Source organism: Oncorhynchus mykiss, chromosome Y (assembly GCF_013265735.2).
Source record: "Oncorhynchus mykiss isolate Arlee chromosome Y, USDA_OmykA_1.1, whole genome shotgun sequence".
Classification (NCBI taxonomy): Eukaryota; Metazoa; Chordata; class Actinopteri; order Salmoniformes; family Salmonidae; genus Oncorhynchus; species Oncorhynchus mykiss.
This window is the reverse complement of record NC_048593.1, coordinates 36,663,376-36,683,316: the sequence shown is the minus strand read 5'-3', so window position 1 is coordinate 36,683,316 and position 19,941 is coordinate 36,663,376. Positions and strand designations below refer to the sequence as shown.

The following is a 19,941-nucleotide window of genomic DNA, read 5'->3' as shown; positions in this document are numbered from 1 at the left end:
TGATGTCTTAAAATCTGACACTCCCATCATCCCGTCATTTGTCTAATATCACATATATTATCTTGAGGAGTACTTTACCTTGATGAGAATAAACTCGTTGGTGAAATTATGACACTCCAGGTCCGGCTATTAGAAAAAGTATCTTGTATCATGTGTGTGTGGTTTGGTTTTACTATTCTTGTGGGGACCAGAAGTCCTCACAAGGATAATAAAACAAGGAACATTTCGTTCTGGGTTAGATTTAGTTTCAGGGTTAGTGTTAGGGGCTAAGATTAAGGTTAGGTTAGGGGTTATGGAAAATAGGATTTTGAATGGGAATACATTTTTCAGTCCCCACAAGGATAGTAAAACCAATGTGTGTGTGTGTGTACTTGTTTTCCTACCTTATCAGGACCCCAATGTCCTCACATTTCAACCGAATGTAGTGAAAATGTAGGAAAACAATAGCTTTTTTGAAGTCAGGACTTTTTTCAGGTCCTGAATTTGTTCAAATGCTATTTTAAGCTTAAGGTTTGGTGTTTTGGGGGTTCGGGTTAGGTTAAGGGTTAGGTATTTAGGGAAAATAGGAATGTTAATGGTCAAACATGTTTACACTCCAGATAGTTCATAAATATGTCCAATTTGATGTTTTGGTGCCTATAGGGCAATTCAGACCTTATTACTGATAAATGAGTTTGTTTCCTATGATCGTGTTTTGTATTTCTGTTCTGCATTGTGTATTTGTATTTGATGTGTATATTTTTGTAATCACAAGGCTCATCTGTAAAAGAGAGCTTGGTCTCAGCATGACTCCCTGTCAAAATAAAGGTTAAAAGTGCCAATATGTAATTTGTTCGTCGACCCAAATTCACATAGAATTGTTTGTTATAGATCTATCATTCTACTTGAAAGCAAGTCTAAGAAACGGTAGATATGTTCTATGTGTGTAATTTCTATGTTTCCAGTTATTACATTTTTGTGTCTATTACTTTTGGTTTTGTAAACCAGCTTCAAACAGCTGAAAATACAATATTTTTGTTTATGGAAAATATATTTCACAGCGGATTAGAGGGTACAATGATCTCCCCCAAAACAAATTGTCAAGGAAACAGGGGGCGGGGTACTGGGTTCCTACACGCCTTCACTTTAAAAGTTGTAGCCCGACATCTCTGAATATCTTCCACAACATCCAAGATACTTTTCACTTGAAAGACTACGATATTCTGTTGGACCATGTGTGGTAAGGCAAATATGTACAATTTCGTGACTATTATGAATATTAGCTAGATAACTTCGTAGCAAATAGCAGTAACCACCACAGCTGGCTAGCTCGCGGATGGATGGGATGCAGTTTATGTCAAATTGACGTCTAAAGTAATTTTTTGTTGTTGTATTTTAGCTAACGCTAACTTTTTTCCTAACCTTAACCTGTTTCTTATAACCTGCTACGTTAATTATCCTAACCTCTTGCGTAAATTCTCCTAACCTGCTATGAAAAGTCCATTGTTTTTAATGATCAATTCTGCCGTAAGAGAGTATCAGCTCGACGTTCTCCTCGGGATACAGACCGTGGTCACAATAACAGTTACTTCAACGACCTCCTAATGTATATAATACATCTTTAAAATTGTACTGCCATTAAAATGCATTATTCATTGGTATTTGTGTACGTTTCTGCATGCATTTGCATTACTGACCTATGTAGTTTTGTGTCAAACTAAACTTGACTAACATTACTAACCTTTACATTACTAACCTCAACATTACTAAAACAATAATTAGATAATTCATTCATGTTTGACTATTGAAAGTTAGAACAGTTTGTCATCCCGTATGTAAAACTCGACAGACCACATCTGGACTGCTCTGTTAAACACAGAGCTTTGCATATGGCTGTTAGACCTGGGTCTCTGACAGGAGCTAATTTTCACGGATGAAACAGCTGCTCTCAAACTGCGACAGGCGTTGGAAATACAGTGAGCTCCAAAGGTATTGGAACACTGACACATTTTCGTGTTGTTTTGGCTCTGTACTCCAGCACTTTGGATTTGGAATGATATAATGACGATGAGGTTGGAGTGCAGACTGTCAGCATTAATATGAGGGTATAATCATCCATGTCGGGTGAATCTTTTAGAAATTACAGCACTTTTTGTATATAGTCCTCCCATTTTAAGGGACCAAAAGTTTTTGGGACAAATTCACTTACACTGTATGTGTATTAAAGTAGCCAAAAGATTAGTATTTGGTCACATATTCCTAGCACTTAATGATAACATCAAGCTTGACTCTACAAACTGGTTGGATGCATTTGTTGTTTGTTTTGGTTGTTTCTGATTATTTTGTGCCCAATGGTAAGTAAATGTGGATGCTACCATGATTACAGAAAGTCCTGAATGAATGGTGAATAATGATGAGTGAGAAAGTTAGATGCACAAATATTATATATTATATTTGTGTTTCTAACTTTCTCACTCATCATTATTCACAATTTATTCAGGATTATTCATAATCATGGTAGCATCCACATTGATTTAGAAGTGTTTAGAAACATTTTATTCTTATTCACAATAAAAGTGACTCCAAATGACACAATACATTATTTACCATTCATTTCTATTAGGCAACAAATGAATCTGAAACAACCAAAACAAACGGTTCACCCGATATGGATGAAAATACCCTCAAATTAAAGCTGACAGTCTGCCCTTTAGTCATTGTATCGTTTCAAATCATCCAAAGTGCTGGAGTACAGAGCCAAAACAACACTAAATGTGTCACTGTCCCAATATTTTTGGAGCTCACTGTAGATCCAGCCCACTGACTCTTCACACCAACCCATTCAATGTAGCAAAGATGCAACCCCATGTATAATATAATGGTTTGAGTCTAAGACATGTAATGTGGGATACTGGCTTTTGTGAATCATGTTAGTTTGTTATTTCTTGAATACAACACTTTTGTTCTTGTTGAAAAATAAAGCAACTTGTACCTTTTAATTCTTGCAGGAATTTTTGCCTATCTGAACTACAGAGTGCCACGGACAAGGAAGGAGATCTTTGACACACTGGTGAAGGGACTGCAGAGACTTGAGTACAGGGGATATGACTCTGCAGGTAATTTAAAAAAAAAACCAATGTTGTGGTCTTAGGTCTTATTTGATCACAATCATAGACGAGAGACAGTCTCCTTGAGGCCAAGGAAGATATCTTGTCTCCACATAGCCTCTTGATGAAGTCCAACAGGACACTATGGTTCAGGGTTGTAAATAATCTCAGTTAACCCAGAACTAAATGATTGTGTCATTTAATGAGATGCTCTGTCCACCAGTGTTGAGTTCGAGACCACCTAAAGCGAAATTCTGACAAGAGCGACAAAGTTTGAAAAATATCTTCTATGAAAGTATAGGACATTAATGTTACTAATGAAGTAGGAAGCCCAGGTTTCAATAGGCAATAAGTTATGAATGGGTCATGAGGGAGTGTGGATATTTGGCCTGTCGAAGTGGTTTTAGGAGCTGAATGAACGGGAGCTGATAATTATTATCATTTTTTTGCTCAGCTGGTCTCGGGAAGAAATTATGAGTTCTCATTGTTCGAGACAGAGTCAAGATCGAGTAAAAATGTATCTGACACAGAGTCAAGACCGAGTCAAAATGTATCTGACACAGAGACAAGACAGAGTAAAAATGTATCTGACAGAGACAAGGCTGAGACACTCACTATGTGGTTTATATTACAACACTGCCATCCACAAGAGATTATGGTTGTAATAGATTCATGTTTTTTCTGCGTTTGGCTTTCAGGTGTCGGAGTGGATGGCCCTAGGAAAAATGACAATGGTGACAACGTCAACATTTGCCTGATCAAGAAGAGGGGGAAGGTCAAGGCTCTGGATGAGGAGCTCTACAGTAGGCTGAACTCTCTACTCTCCTACATTAAGCTGAACTCTCTACTCTCCCTCGCTACTCTCCTACATTAAGCTGAACTCTACTCTCCCTTGCTACTCTCCTGCATTAAGCTGAACTCTCTACTCTCCCTCGCTACTCTCCTACATTAAGCTGAACTCTCTACTCTCCCTTGCTACTCTCCTACATTTTGCTGAACTCTCTACACTCCCTTGCTACTCTCCAACATTCAGCTGAACTCGCTACTCTATTCTCCCTCGCTACTCTCCTACATTAAGCTGAACTCTACTCTCTCGCTACACATCTACATTAAGCTGAACTCTCTACTCTCCCTCGCTACTCTCCTGCATTAAGCTGAACTCTCTACTCTCCCTCGCTACTCTCCTACATTAAGCTGAACTCTCTACTCTCCCTCTCTTATTCAGCTCCATACCACTCTACTTGAGTCAACTCCACGATCTTCTCCTATACTAATTTCTACTTTTTCACAGTCTAGTACTACGTATTAGCCAATGCTTAGTATGTTTCTCACTGCTTCGTGCTTTAACATATTGATGTTTTAGTCTGATCGTTGATTGTGTGTGTGATCAGAGAACGACTCCATTGACCTGGACATTGAGCTGGACACACACTTTGGCATTGCTCACACCCGCTGGGCGACACATGGAGAGCCCAACGCTGTCAACTGCCATCCACACCGCTCCGACAAGAACAACGGTAAGAACACACTCGTACTGTAGGATCACACAGTAGATGGTGAGAATTGCTGAAGCAAGGTTAGTACAGTATTAAGCGGTTTGTAAACACACTATAATGCAGCCATTCACTCAATACAAGAGAACCGGGGTACAATATAATGTGTCCCCATTGGCTTTACATTGCAGCCCCTAAAAGAGCATCTTAGTCATCTGGTTTACCATATAGAGGTCGTTAACTGACCCCTGTTGTTGCCTTCATTTAATGGGCCCTGCTTTCCTTAAGGAAGAGAAACACCGGAAAGCAGATGAAAACTTTAAAGAGAAAGGGGTCAGGGGTCATTTTTGCTAGATAATGAGATGGCTTAACTCCATGCTGTCTGATGTATTGCCTGGTGTCCTAGCCTGCCTGAGCTTTCTCCTGAGGCCTATGCAGATGTGCTCGAGTTCACCTTAGAGAGTAGCTCCATCATGATAGTAATTCATAAAGAAACCAGGATGTTCTCCTATGTCAGGGACCATCAACTAATTCTTTATTTGTGTTTTTTTTTATTGAGTGGATGGTCGGGTGGCCAGAACATAATCATTTGTAGACCGTATATTGACCGCAATAAGCTGAAACAGATATAATATTTGAATAAAACATAATAATTTGAATCCTTGCTTAAATTTGTATAGGATAACATGTCTCTCTATAATGGGTGAGAATACTTAGATTTCCAAAATTACAATCACTTGGAGCTGATTTCCTGGTCCAATATTGGGAAATAATAATAATATATTGGCTCAGAAAACGATTGGCCAAATAAAACCACCCGTGGGCCACCAGTTGTAGAACCCTGACCTAGGACATAAAACAAGAGAGACTGTGACCTTAAATACAAGCACGTTTGTGCTTCTGCATGTACATTGCTTGCTCTTTGAGGTTTTAGCCTGGGTATCTGTAAAGCACTTTGTGACAAGTGCTGACGTAAAAATCTTTCTGAAATAAAATGGATTGATTGTTTGAAATACTTAATTAGAGCAGAGTAGATATTTACTTACAATAATTACACTGTAGCTATTAACCCATGTTTGACACAAGATAATGTTATGCTGTCACAGAGGAATAGGTATTCTGTGAATGCCAAATATTTGACATGTGATCTCTGTTCTTCACCTTAGAATTTGTTGTGATCCACAATGGAATCATCACTAACTACAAGGAGCTCAGGAAATACCTGGTAAGTTGTGAGAACACACAAGGCATTCCAATCCGGACATTTATTTACACACCTTGAACACATCATTGCTACTAGACCTTTGTGCACGGGTATACAGGTCTGTACAGACATCATAAACCAGAAGAAGTGTAGTTTTACAAGTGTAAAGACCACACAGACACGCCCTTAGGCCGTTGGTCAGTAGGCCCAATAGAGATCATATATGTGGGATTTGTTTGTAGACATTAGCAAATGTTATTGAATGAAAGGACATTACAGTATTCTATTTCTGTAGCTTGGATGTATAAAGGTGTTGACGTAGAAATGAAATCGATAGAACTGGCCTCCCCATTCAAGTCAATGGTGGCATAATGGGTGGACTGGCAGCCATTGCGAGTGTACCCATTAGTTTACCAGTGAAATTACCAGGGTCAGAGTTACCAAGCCCTTTCTATGGATTCTATTTCTGTTGTTGTTGATGGGTCAGACCGTAGATTCCTCTACAGATTGTCAGTTGTTTGTTATCTACTTCACTTGCTTTGGCAATGTTAACATATGTTTCCCATGCCAATAAATCCACTTGAATTGTCCTGACTTTGCCATTCATGGTTGCGGTATGTCAGGGTCTGCGGTGCTGTTTCATTAGCCAGACTGAGCTAATAACTGAGACTGACAGTTAGGCTACATCTCTTATTTTTTGTTGAGAGAAACAGTGTTTGTTTTGAAGGTTGTTGTGTCTGTAACTAACAGCAGTGTTTTCCTGTATACTGCCGTCAGAAATCCAAGGGGTACAAGTTTGAGTCGGAGACGGACACCGAGGTCATCCCCAAGCTGATTAAATATGTCTATGACAACAGCGAGAACGATTATGTGTCCTTCTCCACCCTGGTGGAGCGCGTCATCCAGCAGCTGGTGAGCGTCATGGAAGGGTGTGGATTCTTCTGGGAAAATCTCTGTATATGACCACACACAATTAACAGTCCTGTCTGCATGTGGTAGGGTAGTTGATTATGTTGTGACAAACAAACGATTCATTTAGGACATGTCAGCTGGGGTTTTCTGTTGCAATGCCCCCCCGTCCCCCCCCCCCCCCCCGTCTGGCCTGTTTACTGTTTCCCTTTAACCACATCCCATAATCAACAGCAGTTGTCCGTATGTAGCAGCTAACCTAATGCCCTCCGCAACCTGAAAGGAAAAGGTTTTTAGGGTCTAAAAGTCCTGCTGTGTTCTGTGTTCTGTGAGCTGGGATCTGGTTGAGTCTGGTTTTAGAAGTGGCTCTGAAAGATGACCTAATATCCTGTATATCAGCCCACCCCACCCAACTACCCCAGAAGAAAACGAAGACCTCACTCTGTAGCTTCAATAAAAGAAGGGGAAAGTTGAACAACGAGATTAGTTCTTGGCATAATTGAAAACAGACTGAATCATAAGCTGTGTGTGTGTGTGTGTGTGTGTGTGTGTGTGTGTGCTTATTTGTTTTATATTTCTCCTCCCCTCTCAGTTTGGCCAATGAGAGAGCTCAGGGCTAGGGAGCAGAGTAGTGCTTCCACAGAGGGGCCTCTTATTCCTCCTACAGCCTGAGTGTGTGGAGCTTAGTTTCTCTGCCTCCCAGCGTACTCCATCTATCTCACAGCATACCCCATCTCCTCACATTACTGGGCCCCTGGGCTGGGGTTTAGGCAGGGGATAGAGGGAGGAGGGAGCAGAGTGGCTGGGCTGGGGTTTAGGCAAGGGATAAAGGGTTCAGCTGATTTGCCATAGTTTCCTATCTTTTTGTCTTCTATCGCTTTCCTTTGACTGATGTCTATTGGGTTTAGCCTGTCTAGGGACTGATGTTGGACATGAGTGCAGGCTATGAAGTTTAAACATTATAGTGCATCTGACTGTTGTTGATGACTCATTGTGTCAATATCATCCTGTCCTAAATGAGATCATATTGGATGTGAATTCACTGAGGTCTACAGGATGTCATTTCTGACACCGCTAACTTTCTGTACTCCTTTTGTCTCTTCTCTCCAAGGAAGGGGCTTTTGCTCTGGTTTTCAAAAGCATCCACTTCCCGGGGGAAGCTGTAGCCACCAGGTCAGTATGATCCCTCTGACATTTCTCTACTCGACCCCATCACTTCTACCTCACACGTTCGCCCGGCCTACCAGAACACTTTACCTTCCATTATAGATTGACCCCCTTTCTGACCTCTAACCCTGTTGCTGATCTCAAGTGTTGCATAATATCCTGTAGAACTCTCACTAAGCACAAAGTTCCATGGAAGCCCATGAATCAGGGAATCTGATCCTGTTTCAAAGAGTTCTGTTACCACATGCCCACTATGATGCAATGTTCTGGTTTAGGTGAAACGGTAAAGTCAGGTATGAACAAGGCATGATGTTTGTGTAAGAAACCTATACAAGTTTTGTCATCCCTTTTTATCAGCATAATGTTAACTGTATACCTGTAAAAGTGGCACATTATGCACAGTAAGCAACACTGTTCACTGTGTGTCTGTCTGTCTGTATGTGTGCAAACTAGTGGTTGTGTGTGTTTTGTGTCAGTTAAGATTTCTCCTCCACTCTCAGTTTTCAAATGAGAGAGCTCAATGGGCTAAGGACCAGAGTGGAGCTTTTCCAGAGAGGGCTCTTATCCACTGAGTGTAGTTTACTGTCTCTTGTCAGCGTTGCTTTCCAGGGGAAAGAATGGTTGCAATTAAGTCATTATACAAGTGTTTGTAGTTCCTCACCTCCTCCATTAAACAATGCCCTCCTTCATGGTATTGTTGCTTGATATTGGCCGCCTTTCCTTCCAGTTCTCTGCTGCCAATGACTGGAATGAATTGCAAAAATCACTGAAGCTGCTCTTATATCTCCCTCTCTAACTTTAAGCATCAGAATTTCTGCAGACCCACGCCACTGGTCTAACCATAAAGATTTCAGGGTATTATAATGAACAAAACCAGTGATTGTACAAGACCAAGTTGAGTGATGTGTGTGGGATGCTGTTGGCCTGTCTTTATAGCTGAGTGAACGGATGTGGTCTACTCTGTGGGAGAAAGTGGAGGGTGTGTTATGACTGCCTTTGTCTATTCTAAGAGAGCGTGTCTCAGACAGCGGTTTGATTTGGCCCAAAAACTTTAGGTCTAGTTCATACCAGTTTCTCACATTGGCTCACTCTCTCATTCCAGCCTCAGCCTCTCTCTCATTCCAGCCTCAGCCTCTAATGGCCTCTGTCACTGTCATCATCTCTCACTCTCTCATTCCAGCCTCTAACGTTCTCTGTCACTGTCTTCCTCTCTCACTCTCTCATTCCAGCCTCAGCCACAAACGGATCTCTGTCACTGTCTTCCTCTCTCACTCTCTCATTCCAGCCTCAGCCACAAACGGATCTCTGTCACTGTCATCCTCTCTCATTCTGTCTCATGCCAGCCTCAGCCTCTCTAATGGACTCTGTCACTATCATCCTCTCTCACTCTCTCATTCCAGCCTCAGCCACAAACGGATCTCTGTCACTGTCATTCTCTCTCATTCTGTCTCATGCCAGCCTCAGCCTCTCTAATGGACTCTGTCACTATCATCCTCTCTCACTCTCTCATTCCAGCCTCAGCCACAAACGGATCTCTGTCACTGTCATTCTGTCTCATGCCAGCCTCAGCCTCTCTAACAGACTCTGTCACTATCATCCTCTCTCACTCTCTCATTCCAGGCTCAGCCTCTAATGTCCTCTGTTACTGTCATCCTGCCTTAGGAGAGGAAGTCCTCTGCTGATAGGCGTGAGGAGCAAGTATGAGCTGTCTATGGAACAGATTCCTATTCAGTACAACAGTACTGGTGAGTCCCTCTCTCTGGGTGCCTCTGGACACTAGGCCAGCTGTTGGCAGACAACTCTTGATGGCGCCAACTGAAACTTTTAGTCCTGGTGGTTTTTAAGTATTCTCCTTTATAATTTGTAATACCCCTGTTGTGTACTTTAGCTGTAATGAGCAGTTTGGGATTTGTGACCGAAGTTGCTTGTGCAATCTCGTCCGTATAGGTAAAGTGCTGTTTGTCATCAAGCAGAGCACTTAGCTTGACATTTTTATGAATTTATGTCAACTTTAGCTCTCAACTTTCTTGTGCTCGGAACCATGATTTTGATAAATCTGTTTTTTGATTTAGCTGAAAATAAACATGACTAATTTGAAATGAATTGAAAAGGGAAACTTACCAAAGACAAAATGTTAAGAGCACCCTTTCACCTTTTGGGTGAGCCTAAATAATATCTGTCTGTAATGTTTAGTGTCAATTACATTTCAAACGGTTTAGTAATGAGTTATGTTATACGCTGTTATACAACTGAAGTTCCTTCTGGAAAAATCCATTCTGTTCTATTATGTTCCGTCTGTGTGACCCCGTCTACTTTCCAGGTCACTTTATAGAAGGCATCCAGCAGAGGAACTTCAGGAACAGGGTGGACAGCACCGTAGCCTTGCACTCCGTCAGTGACAGGAAGGCAGTGGAGTTCTTCTTTGCTTCTGATGCCAGGTGAGAGCCACGAGAACATGAATCTCCCCTCAACTGGATAACTAACCCCAGATGTAATTCATGTAGCTCTTCCAGTTCAATACTGATTGTGTTCTACACTCCTATCTACTGGCCGTCAACTGCCATTACATGTACTTACTTATTCATGTACTGTATATTACTTCCATGTTCCTTACACACTCTTATGGGGGAAAAAAAAAACATTATCTCTGTCCTTCCTGCTTCACCCCTAGCGCTATCATTGAACACACCAACAAGGTGATCTACCTGCAGGATGACGACATAACAGCGGTGGCCCAGGGCAAGCTGTCCCTGCACCGTATGAGCCGCTGTGCCGGGGAGGACCCTAACCGGGCCATCCAGACCCTACAGATGGAGCTGCAGCAGATCATGAAAGGTCAGGGGGTCATCACAACACACAGTCACACACTGATAACAAGAGCCCTGTATTTAGAGAGTTAGAACTTTGAGGTTTCTGATGCATTGACATGATACTACAACATTCTATGGCAGCCATTTTAGTGGCCCGTTAACATGACATGGGGAATAGTTCAACTATGTTATGGATTGTCTAGAATTAGAACAAAATTAGACATTCTGAGAGTTAGCGCCACCCCTCTAAATACATGGCTCTGCTGATAACCAATCAGTGTAAAGTAGATACGGCCAGGGTTATGCAGAGGTGTTGGGATAGTTAGAATTATTAAGCACTTATTAGCTATGTGCAGTTTTCAGAAATGAGTGAGAGCCTGATGCAGTCTTCTTTCACTTGGAGTCTGTCTGTATTCCTGGGTGATCTGTTCTTGGGGTTGGTATTGATGCATAACATGGATGTTTATATTTACATATTCTTATTCATCCCTTTACATTTGTGTGTGTGTGTGTGTGTGTGTGTGTGTGTGTGTGTGTGTATGTGTATAAGGTAGTTATTGTGAATTTGTTAGATTTTACTGCATAGTCAGAACTAGAAGCACAAGCATTTCGCTACACTTGCATTGGAATCTGCTAACCATGTGTATGTGACCAATAGAATTTGATTTGATTTGAATGTTGACTCACAGGGAACTTCAAAGCCTTCATGCAGAAGGAGATTTTTGAGCAGCCAGAGTCTGTCTTCAACACCATGAGAGGAAGGATCTGTTTTGAAACCAACACAGGTATGGCATAGTCTGAAATCCACTCAATGTACTCCGTGGGATGCTAAACATGACGACAAGTAATAAGGAGTAGAATGTTAACTCAAACAGACTGGTACCCAGGCTAGGTATGGCACACACAGTACCCCAAACAGATAACTTTAGAAATAGATCCGTAGCTGAAGATCAGAAATGCGTCTTGTTTTGTGTCAGAGATGTGCTTTTGATCACCAGTGGTCCTGGGGGGGCTGAAAGACCATCTGAAGGAGATCAGGCGCTGCAGACGCCTCATCCTGATTGGCTGTGGGACCAGTTTCCATGCTGGAGTGGCGGTGAGTGCTAGACGGTTGATGGACATTTGGTTGTAGACTGAGTAGGAGATTCACTAATTGACACTTGTGTGGGTGTAACGAGAAAGATCCTGTATGGGTCCTGGTCCTGTATTGCTCAGTCGGAGCGGGACACTAATTCGGATGCATATAAGAAATCCCGCTACGACCTTCGACGAGTCATCAAATAGGCAAAGCGTCAATACAGGACTAAGATCAAATCTAATTTCCTGCAATAATGTGTTATCATTTACATACTGTGTCACGTTTATTTTGTCTAAGTATGCCTCTTTCAGACAACAACAAAAAACTTTGACTTGACATAATTATTCTCCTTTTTGGCAGTTCTTACTTTCACTACTAGAGGGGGATTGGACAATTTCTGGGGGATCTGCACTCCCAAAGTTGTTGACTGTTTTTGTGCTTGCCAGTTAGCTAGCAGTTCTCAGGTGTTAGCAGCCAATGGCTAGCAGTTCTCAGCTTTTAGCAGCCAATGGCTAGCAGTTTGTTACTGGCGATTTAAAAACGGATGATTGCCGTCATTTCTTCAAGTAATTATTGAATGTACCAAATCAAGCCGTTGCCCGACTATTAAAAGGGACAGGCGGCTATTTTGAGACTCAGCGTTTTCATTGAAGTTTCACGGTGTGCGGCTGCTCGGCCATGGAAACCCATTTCATGACGCTCCAGACCAACAGTTCCAATGTTGACGTTGCTTCCAGAGTCAATTTGGAACTCAGTAGTGAGGGTTGCAACCGAGGACAGACAGATTTTTATGCGGTACGTGCTTCAGCACTCGGCTGTCCCGTTCTGTGAGCTTGTGTGGCCTACCACTTCGCGGCTGAGCCATTGTTGCTCCTAGACGTTTCCACTTCACAATAACAGCACTTACAGTTGACCGGGGTAGCTCCGGCAGGGCAGAAATTTGATGAACTAACTTGTTTCGAAAGGTGGCGTCCTATGACTGTGCCACTTTGAAAGTCACTGAGCTCTTCAGTAAGGCCATTCTGCTGCCAATGTTTGTCTATGGAGATTGAATGGATGTGTGCTCGATGTTATACATTGGTCAGCGATGGGTGTGGCTGAAATAGCTGAATCTACTCATTTGAAGGAGTGTCCACATACACTATATATACACAAAAGTATTTACCTGGTACCCGTGTATATAGCCAACTTATCATTACTCATTGTGTATTTATTTCTTGTGTTACTATTTTTCTCTCTGCATTGTTTGGAATGTCCCGTATGTAAGCATTTCACTGTTAGTCTACACCTGTTGTTTTACGAAGCATGTGACAAATAAAATGTGGATTTTATTTGGTAGAGCATGGCGCTTGCAACGTCAGGATTGTGGCTTCGATTCCCGAGACCACCCACACATAAAAAAATGTACGCACACTTCACTGTGGGTCGTTTTGGATAAAAGCAAATGGCTTATATTAAGAAAAAGGACTCAAATAGTCCAGACTCCAGGCTGAACAGGCGGTTGTTCATAGATAAAAAATAGAGTGATTGATGATACCCTTCCTTGATGCCTCTAGACCAGACAGATTCTGGAGGAGTTGACTGAACTGCCTGTGATGGTGGAACTGGCCTCTGATTTCCTGGACCGCATCACTCCTGTCTTTAGAGATGACGTCTGCTTTTTCATCAGCCAGTCTGGTACGTGAGACTGCACATTATCTGGTCAGATATGGTGATCGATTGTGCTTTGTTTCACAAGACGCTATGACTCCACCTCCTTCCAGGTGAGACAGCAGACACCCTGATGACACTGCGTTACTGTCAGGGCCGCGGAGCTCTGACGGTGGGCATCACCAACACAGTGGGCAGCTCCATCTCCAGGGAGACAGACTGTGGTGTTCACATCAACGCTGGCCCTGAAATCGGCGTGGCCAGCACCAAGGTACACTAGCACCACCACCACCACCACACTGCCGTCTGTTCACAGGGAAGCCTCAGTTAATGTGAGCTCAGTGGTGTTGTACTATATTGATATCAGGATTCACATGTGTACCTAGGTTGAGATTTGGAGGAGATGGTGTACTGTGTTTATGCAAGTGCCTCATATACAAGTGTTTGTGCATGACTGCTCACAGTGCCCCCTACTTTCTCCAGGCGTACACCAGCCAGTTTGTGGCCCTCACCATGTTTGGTTTGATGATGAGTGAGGACAGAATCTCCCTGCAGAAGAGGAGACTGGAGATCATCAACGGATTGAGGATGCTGCCAGGTCAGCCTGAATCTCTGTGCCTCTCGTTACGCCCCCCCCCCCCCCCCCCTTATAACCTCCACCCTCTCATAGCCCCTGTCAACTACTTATCTATAACCTCTAGCCACCCCTGTCATTTTACACTCCTTATCTGTCTACCTCCAATGCATTCCCTCACTGTGACGTCCTTGTGAGCTAATGCAGAATATGTCTGGTGTTCCTCTCCTCAGGGTTGATTAAGGAGGTTCTGACTCTGGACGACCAGATCAAAAACATTGCAAGCGAGCTGTACCAGCAGAGGTCCCTGCTGGTTATGGGCCGTGGATACAACTACGCCACCTGTATGGAGGGGGCACTGGTGAGCACTGAAACTACTCTTCATGCAGGGCTCTCCAACCCTGTTCCTGGAGAGCTACCCTTCTTTAGGTTTTTGCTCCAACCCTGTTCCTGGAGAGATATCCTCCTGTAGGTTTTAACTCCAACCCTGTTCCTGGAGAGATATCCTCCTGTAGGTTTTAACTCCAACCCTGTTCCTGGAGAGAAACCCTCCTGTAGGTTTTAACTCCAACCCTGTTCCAGGAGAGATGCCCTCCCATGTGGTCTAGTGGATCTTTGTGGTGGGCTGGGCGCCTGCAGGCTGACTTGGTCGTCAGTTGAACTCTGTTTCCTCCAACACATTGGTGCAGCAGGCTTCCGGGTTAAGCGAGCGGGTGTTAAGAAGCGCGGTTTGGCGGGTAATGTTTTGGAGGACACACGACTCAACCTTCGACTCTCCCGAGCACGTTGGGGAGTTGCAGCGATGAGACGAGATCGAAAAAGGGGGTAAAAAAAAAGAACCACAAAAAGAATAGAGAACGGTAAGCTCTCCAAGAACAGGGTTGTAGTTTAAACCAACAGGAGGGTAGCTCTCCCAAGAACAGGGTTGGAGTTTAAACCAACAGGAGGGTAGCTCTCCAAGAACAGGGTTGTAGTTTAAACCTACAGGAGGGTAGCTCTCCAAGAACAGGGTTGGAGTTTAAACCAACAGGAGGGTAGCTCTCCAAGAACAGGGTTGGAGTTTAAACCAACAGGAGGGTAGCTCTCCAAGAACAGGGTTGGAGTTTAAACCAACAGGAGGGTAGCTCTCCAAGAACAGGGTTGGAGTTTAAACCAACAGGAGGGTAGCTCTCCAGGAACAGGGTTGGAGTTTAAACCAACAGGAGGGTAGCTCTCCAAGAACAGGGTTGTAGTTTAAACCAACAGGAGGGTAGCTCTCCAAGAACAGGGTTGGAGTTTAAACCAACAGGAGGGTAGCTCTCCAAGAACAGGGTTGTAGTTTAAACCAACAGGAGGGTAGCTCTCCAAGAACAGGGTTGGAGTTTAAACCAACAGGAGGGTAGCTCTCCAAGAACAGGGTTGGAGTTTAAACCAACAGGAGGGTAGCTCTCCAAGAACAGGGTTGTAGTTTAAACCAACAGGAGGGTAGCTCTCCAAGAACAGGGTTGGAGTTTAAACCAACAGGAGGGTAGCTCTCCAAGAACAGGGTTGGAGTTTAAACCAACAGGAGGGTAGCTCTCCAAGAACAGGGTTGGAGTTAAAACCAACAGGAGGGTAGCTCTCCAAGAACAGGGTTGGAGTTTAAACCAACAGGAGGGTAGCTCTCCAAGAACAGGGTTGGAGTTAAAACCAACAGGAGGGTAGCTCTCCAAGAACAGGGTTGGAGTTAAAACCAACAGGAGGGTAGCTCTCCAAGAACAGGGTTGGAGTTTAAACCAACAGGAGGGTAGCTCTCCAAGAACAGGGTTGGAGTTTAAACCAACAGGAGGGTAGCTCTCCAAGAACAGGGTTGGAGTTAAAACCAACAGGAGGGTAGCTCTCCAGGAACAGAGTTGGAGAGCCTCGGGGTAGAGAAATCCCGAGTGGTGCAGTGGTCTAAGGCACTGCATCCAGGCTGTATCACAACCGGCTGTGATTAGGAGTCCCATAGGGCGGTGCACAATTGGCCCAGCGTTGTCCGGGTTTGGCTGGTATAGGCCGTTGTTGTAAATAAGAATTTGTTTAAATACAAAAATGTCAAATAACTCTGAGGAGGACTAGATGGCTTATTGACTTTCATTTGATTATTTTCCTGTTACAGAAAATCAAAGAGATCACGTACATGCACTCAGAGGGCATCCTGGCTGGGGAGCTGAAGCACGGTCCCCTGGCTCTCATCGACAAACACATGCCTGTCATTATGATCATCATGAAAGACGCCTGCTACACCAAGTGTCACAACGCTCTGCAGCAGGTCACAGCACGCCAGGTGAGACACACACACACACACACACACACAGAGGAAGGGGGACTCTCTCCCTCTCTCTGACTTTGACATTCAGTAGCTTTTGTACACCCTGGTATTCAAAAATAATTCACCTGAGGGAATATCACAATGGACAGAATAGTTTAATGATTATATCATTATTGATGCTGTTTTCCTCCTTCCTGTCAGGGGCGGCCCATTATCCTGTGTTGCCAGGACGACCCTGAGATCACTAAGAATGCTTACAAGACCATTGAGTTGCCACAGACAGTGGACTGCCTTCAGGGCGTCCTCAGTGTCATTCCTCTCCAGCTCATGTCCTTCCACTTGGCTGTGCTCCGAGGATACGATGTAAGTCACCAGGCCCCAATGGTCCTCTGTTACAGCCGACAGTATGTGTTGTGTCTGAGGGTGTTTTTAAAAAGCTGTGTGCGTGCTCTGTGTGCGTCCTCTGTGTGCGTGCTCTGTGTGCGTGCTCTGTGTGCGTGCTCTGTGTCTGTGCTCTGTCTGCGTGCTCTGTGTCTGCGTGCTCTGTGTGCGTGCTCTGTGTGCGTGCTCTGTGTCTGTGCTCTGTCTGCGTGCTCTGTGTCTGCGTGCTCTGTCTGCGTGCTCTGTGTCTGTGTGTGTGCTCTGTGTCTGTGTGCGTGCTCTGTCTGCGTGCTCTGTGTCTGTGTGTGTGCTCTGTGTCTGTGTGTGTGCTCTGTGTCTGTGTGCGTGCTCTGTCTGCGTTCTCTGTCTGCGTGTGTGCTCTGTGTCTGTGTGTGTGCTCTGTCTGCGTGCTCTGTGTCTGTGTGTGTGCTCTGTGTCTGTGTGCGTGCTCTGTCTGCGTGCTCTGTGTCTGTGTGTGTGCTCTGTGTCTGTGTGTGTGCTCTGTGTCTGTGTGTGTGCTCTGTGTCTGTGCGTGTGCGAGACCTTAACACTAATGTTGATTTTCTTTCCGTCTTCTCAGGTGGACTGCCCCAGGAACCTAGCCAAGTCTGTGACAGTGGAGTAACTACTAGTTTCAAACCAGTCAAAATACCATAATGCAGTCAGGCGTGTCTTTCTCTGTACTTTGTGTACTGTGTGTGTTGGCAGGTACTGAATGTGTCATTTTAACTGGGTATTTATCAGGGTTTGGGTCAATTTGAATTGAAGGCAGTCCATTCAGGAAGTAAACTCAAATTCCAATTAAATTATTGAGAAAATGTATTTTCAATGACTTCAATCAACTTAAAAGGAAAACCTATTTAAAAATGTTGGGATTTTCAATTAAAATCCTGAATTTACTGACTTCAATTTGAATTGACCCCAACCCTGGTATTTATGGTAGATGTTAAACTCTGAAGAGTCGTCATGACTCAAGTGGTGTGCTGGAGTTCTATCAGTGAGTTAAATTCAATGACATTTACTCAATAAGTGCCTTGTGAATGTTTAATTTTATTTTTTATATATACATAAGGAAGGGACATATATATTCTATTCTGTTTACTGCTCGGCACTGAAGCAAAGGAACAATGTCATAGCCTATTGTTTACATTTAGTCTCAAAATGTTTACGGTTGTGCAATACGTAGACTGACAAGGACTAAAGTGTCTTGGTGTTTGTTTGTAATAGCTCGCACATCATTTAATTTGCATGATGCCCACTATACCTTTTTAAACAGTGAAGGAACAGTTGAATCTTACCGTTACAGAAGCTAGAGAGATAATATGACAATTATGTATTCCAACTCTCTATTCCTCTGTATTTGTTTGAGCCAAAGAGAAAACAAAGCAAAGGACTGTTGGCTATATGGACAATTTCTCGTTTGATGTCCTCTTTACAGCGGGAAAATATATGAGTACTTTGAGGCTGTTACTGTATAACGCCCTTATCATACGCAAATGATTTTTAGACCAAACGCGTGTACATGTACATTGCGACATATGTTTAAAATTGTAGATATTTATTGTATTTTATATCTGATTATTAGTCTTACGTGTCTAATTTTGAATAGGCCAGATTCTGTCCCCTAGTCTTTGACTATGTGTATTACTTGTTTATTTCTTTTTTTTAATACAATTATTTTTTACCCTTTATGTTTGTGTGTGTGGTTTCCAGATCATATAGTGCTAGCTGAATGAAGACCAATATTCTCTTGATTTGATTTAAGCTATATAAATAGAGTACCAGTCAAAAGTTTGGGGACACCTATTCATTCCCAGAGTTTCTCTTAATTTGAACTATTTTTTACATGGTAGAATAATAGTGAAGACATCAAAACTATAAAGTAACACATATGGAATCATGTATTAACTCCGTGTTAAACAAATCAAAATATATTTTAGATTCTTCAAAGTAGCCACCCTTTGCCTTGATGACAGCTTTGCACACTCTTGGCATTCTCTCAACCAGCTTCACCTGGAATGCTTTTCCAACAGTCTTGAAGGAGTTCCCACATATGCTGAGCACTTGTTGGCTGCTTTTCCTTCACTCTGCGGTCCAACATATCAATTGGTTTGAGGTTGGGTGATTGTGGAGGTCAGGTCATCTGATGTAGCACTCCATCACTCTCTTTCTTGGTCAAATAGCCCTTACACAGCCTGGAGGTGTTGGGTCATTGTCCTGTTGAAAAACAAATGATAGTCCTACTAAGCGTAAACCAGATGGGATGGCGTATTGCTGCAGAATACTGTGGTAGCCATGCTGGTTAAGTGTGCCTTGAATTCTAAATAAATCACTGACAGTGTCACCAGCAAAGCACCATCACACCTCCATGCTTCACGGTGGGAACCACACAAGCTGAGATCATCCGTTCACCTACTCTGCGTCTTACAAAGACATGGTGGTTGTAACCAAACATCTCAAATTTGGACTCAACAGACCAAAGGACAGATTTTCACCGGTCTAATGTCCATTGCTTGTGTTTATTGGCCCAAGCAAGTCTCTTAGTAATGTCCTTTAATAGCAATTCGACCATGAAGGCCTGATTTATGTCTCCTCTGAACAGTTGTTGAGATGTGTCTGTTACTTGAACTCTGTGAAGTATTTATTTGGGCTGCATACTTAGGTGTCAATGTGTTTTATTTTAAAATCTTTAGTGTGCAACTTGAAGTGTTTACAGGAATGATGGATGTTAACCCTGGATTGCAAATGCTATATATTGGCCACTGAGAGGATTTGAAGCCACCTGTTGGCCATAATGACACCCCCCAGTAGGAGCAGTCCACCATAGGAATGAATGGAATTCTACGGTATTTCAATTAATTGTATTTCAACTAATTAATTAATTAATTAATTGGACAAAATTACACATATTGAAGTATTTTTGTTGTAGTGAGGACAGTAACATTAGTAATCTTCAGAAATGATATATTAAGGAAAACGTTCATCTTTTTATTTTGTATGTTTAGCTCACATAATATAATTTAAAAGTATGCATTAGTGTCTGTAATAGAACAAAGGTGGCAAAAAATGAATGTAGACATTAATATATGCATTTCTAGAGCTTCCAAAATATTTGTTACAACGGCGAGTGAGTGCCAAGATGGACGCGCGGTGAATATTTATGCATTTTTATTTAACCTCTAGGCAAGTCAAGTATATATAACTCATTGGTTCGCAATCGCAGACAGCATCATATATTTTGGCACTGTTGTTTGTGTGAGTTTGTGAACTGTCTGTCGGGATGTGTAGTTACAATATAACAAACTACTGTAGCTACA

General features: G+C 42.8%; 1 protein-coding gene across 1 annotated transcript; it reads left to right on the top strand.

The window, feature by feature from the left end:
* The first annotated feature begins 1,085 nt into the window (after positions 1–1,085).
* Positions 1,086–18,315, top strand: gfpt2 (glutamine-fructose-6-phosphate transaminase 2). The gene is made up of 19 exons (XM_036967854.1): positions 1,086–1,219; positions 2,988–3,095; positions 3,785–3,889; positions 4,478–4,603; positions 5,746–5,804; positions 6,561–6,695; positions 7,804–7,865; positions 9,522–9,604; positions 10,180–10,297; positions 10,531–10,694; positions 11,359–11,454; positions 11,668–11,765; positions 13,304–13,424; positions 13,511–13,668; positions 13,881–13,995; positions 14,205–14,332; positions 16,091–16,258; positions 16,445–16,606; positions 17,205–18,315. The coding sequence occupies exons 1-19, from the start codon at positions 1,213–1,215 to the stop codon at positions 17,247–17,249; spliced, it is 2,058 nt and encodes a 685-aa protein (XP_036823749.1). The 5' UTR covers positions 1,086–1,212; the 3' UTR covers positions 17,250–18,315.
* Positions 18,316–19,941: the final 1,626 nt, after the last annotated feature.

Bases quoted from the DNA above. Each gene is read 5' to 3' on its own strand.
- gfpt2 (XM_036967854.1), top strand. The intron at 10,298-10,530 runs GTGAGAGCCACG...CTTCACCCCTAG, and splicing joins TTCTTTGCTTCTGATGCCAG to CGCTATCATTGAACACACCA. The intron at 10,695-11,358 runs GTCAGGGGGTCA...GTTGACTCACAG, and splicing joins GCTGCAGCAGATCATGAAAG to GGAACTTCAAAGCCTTCATG.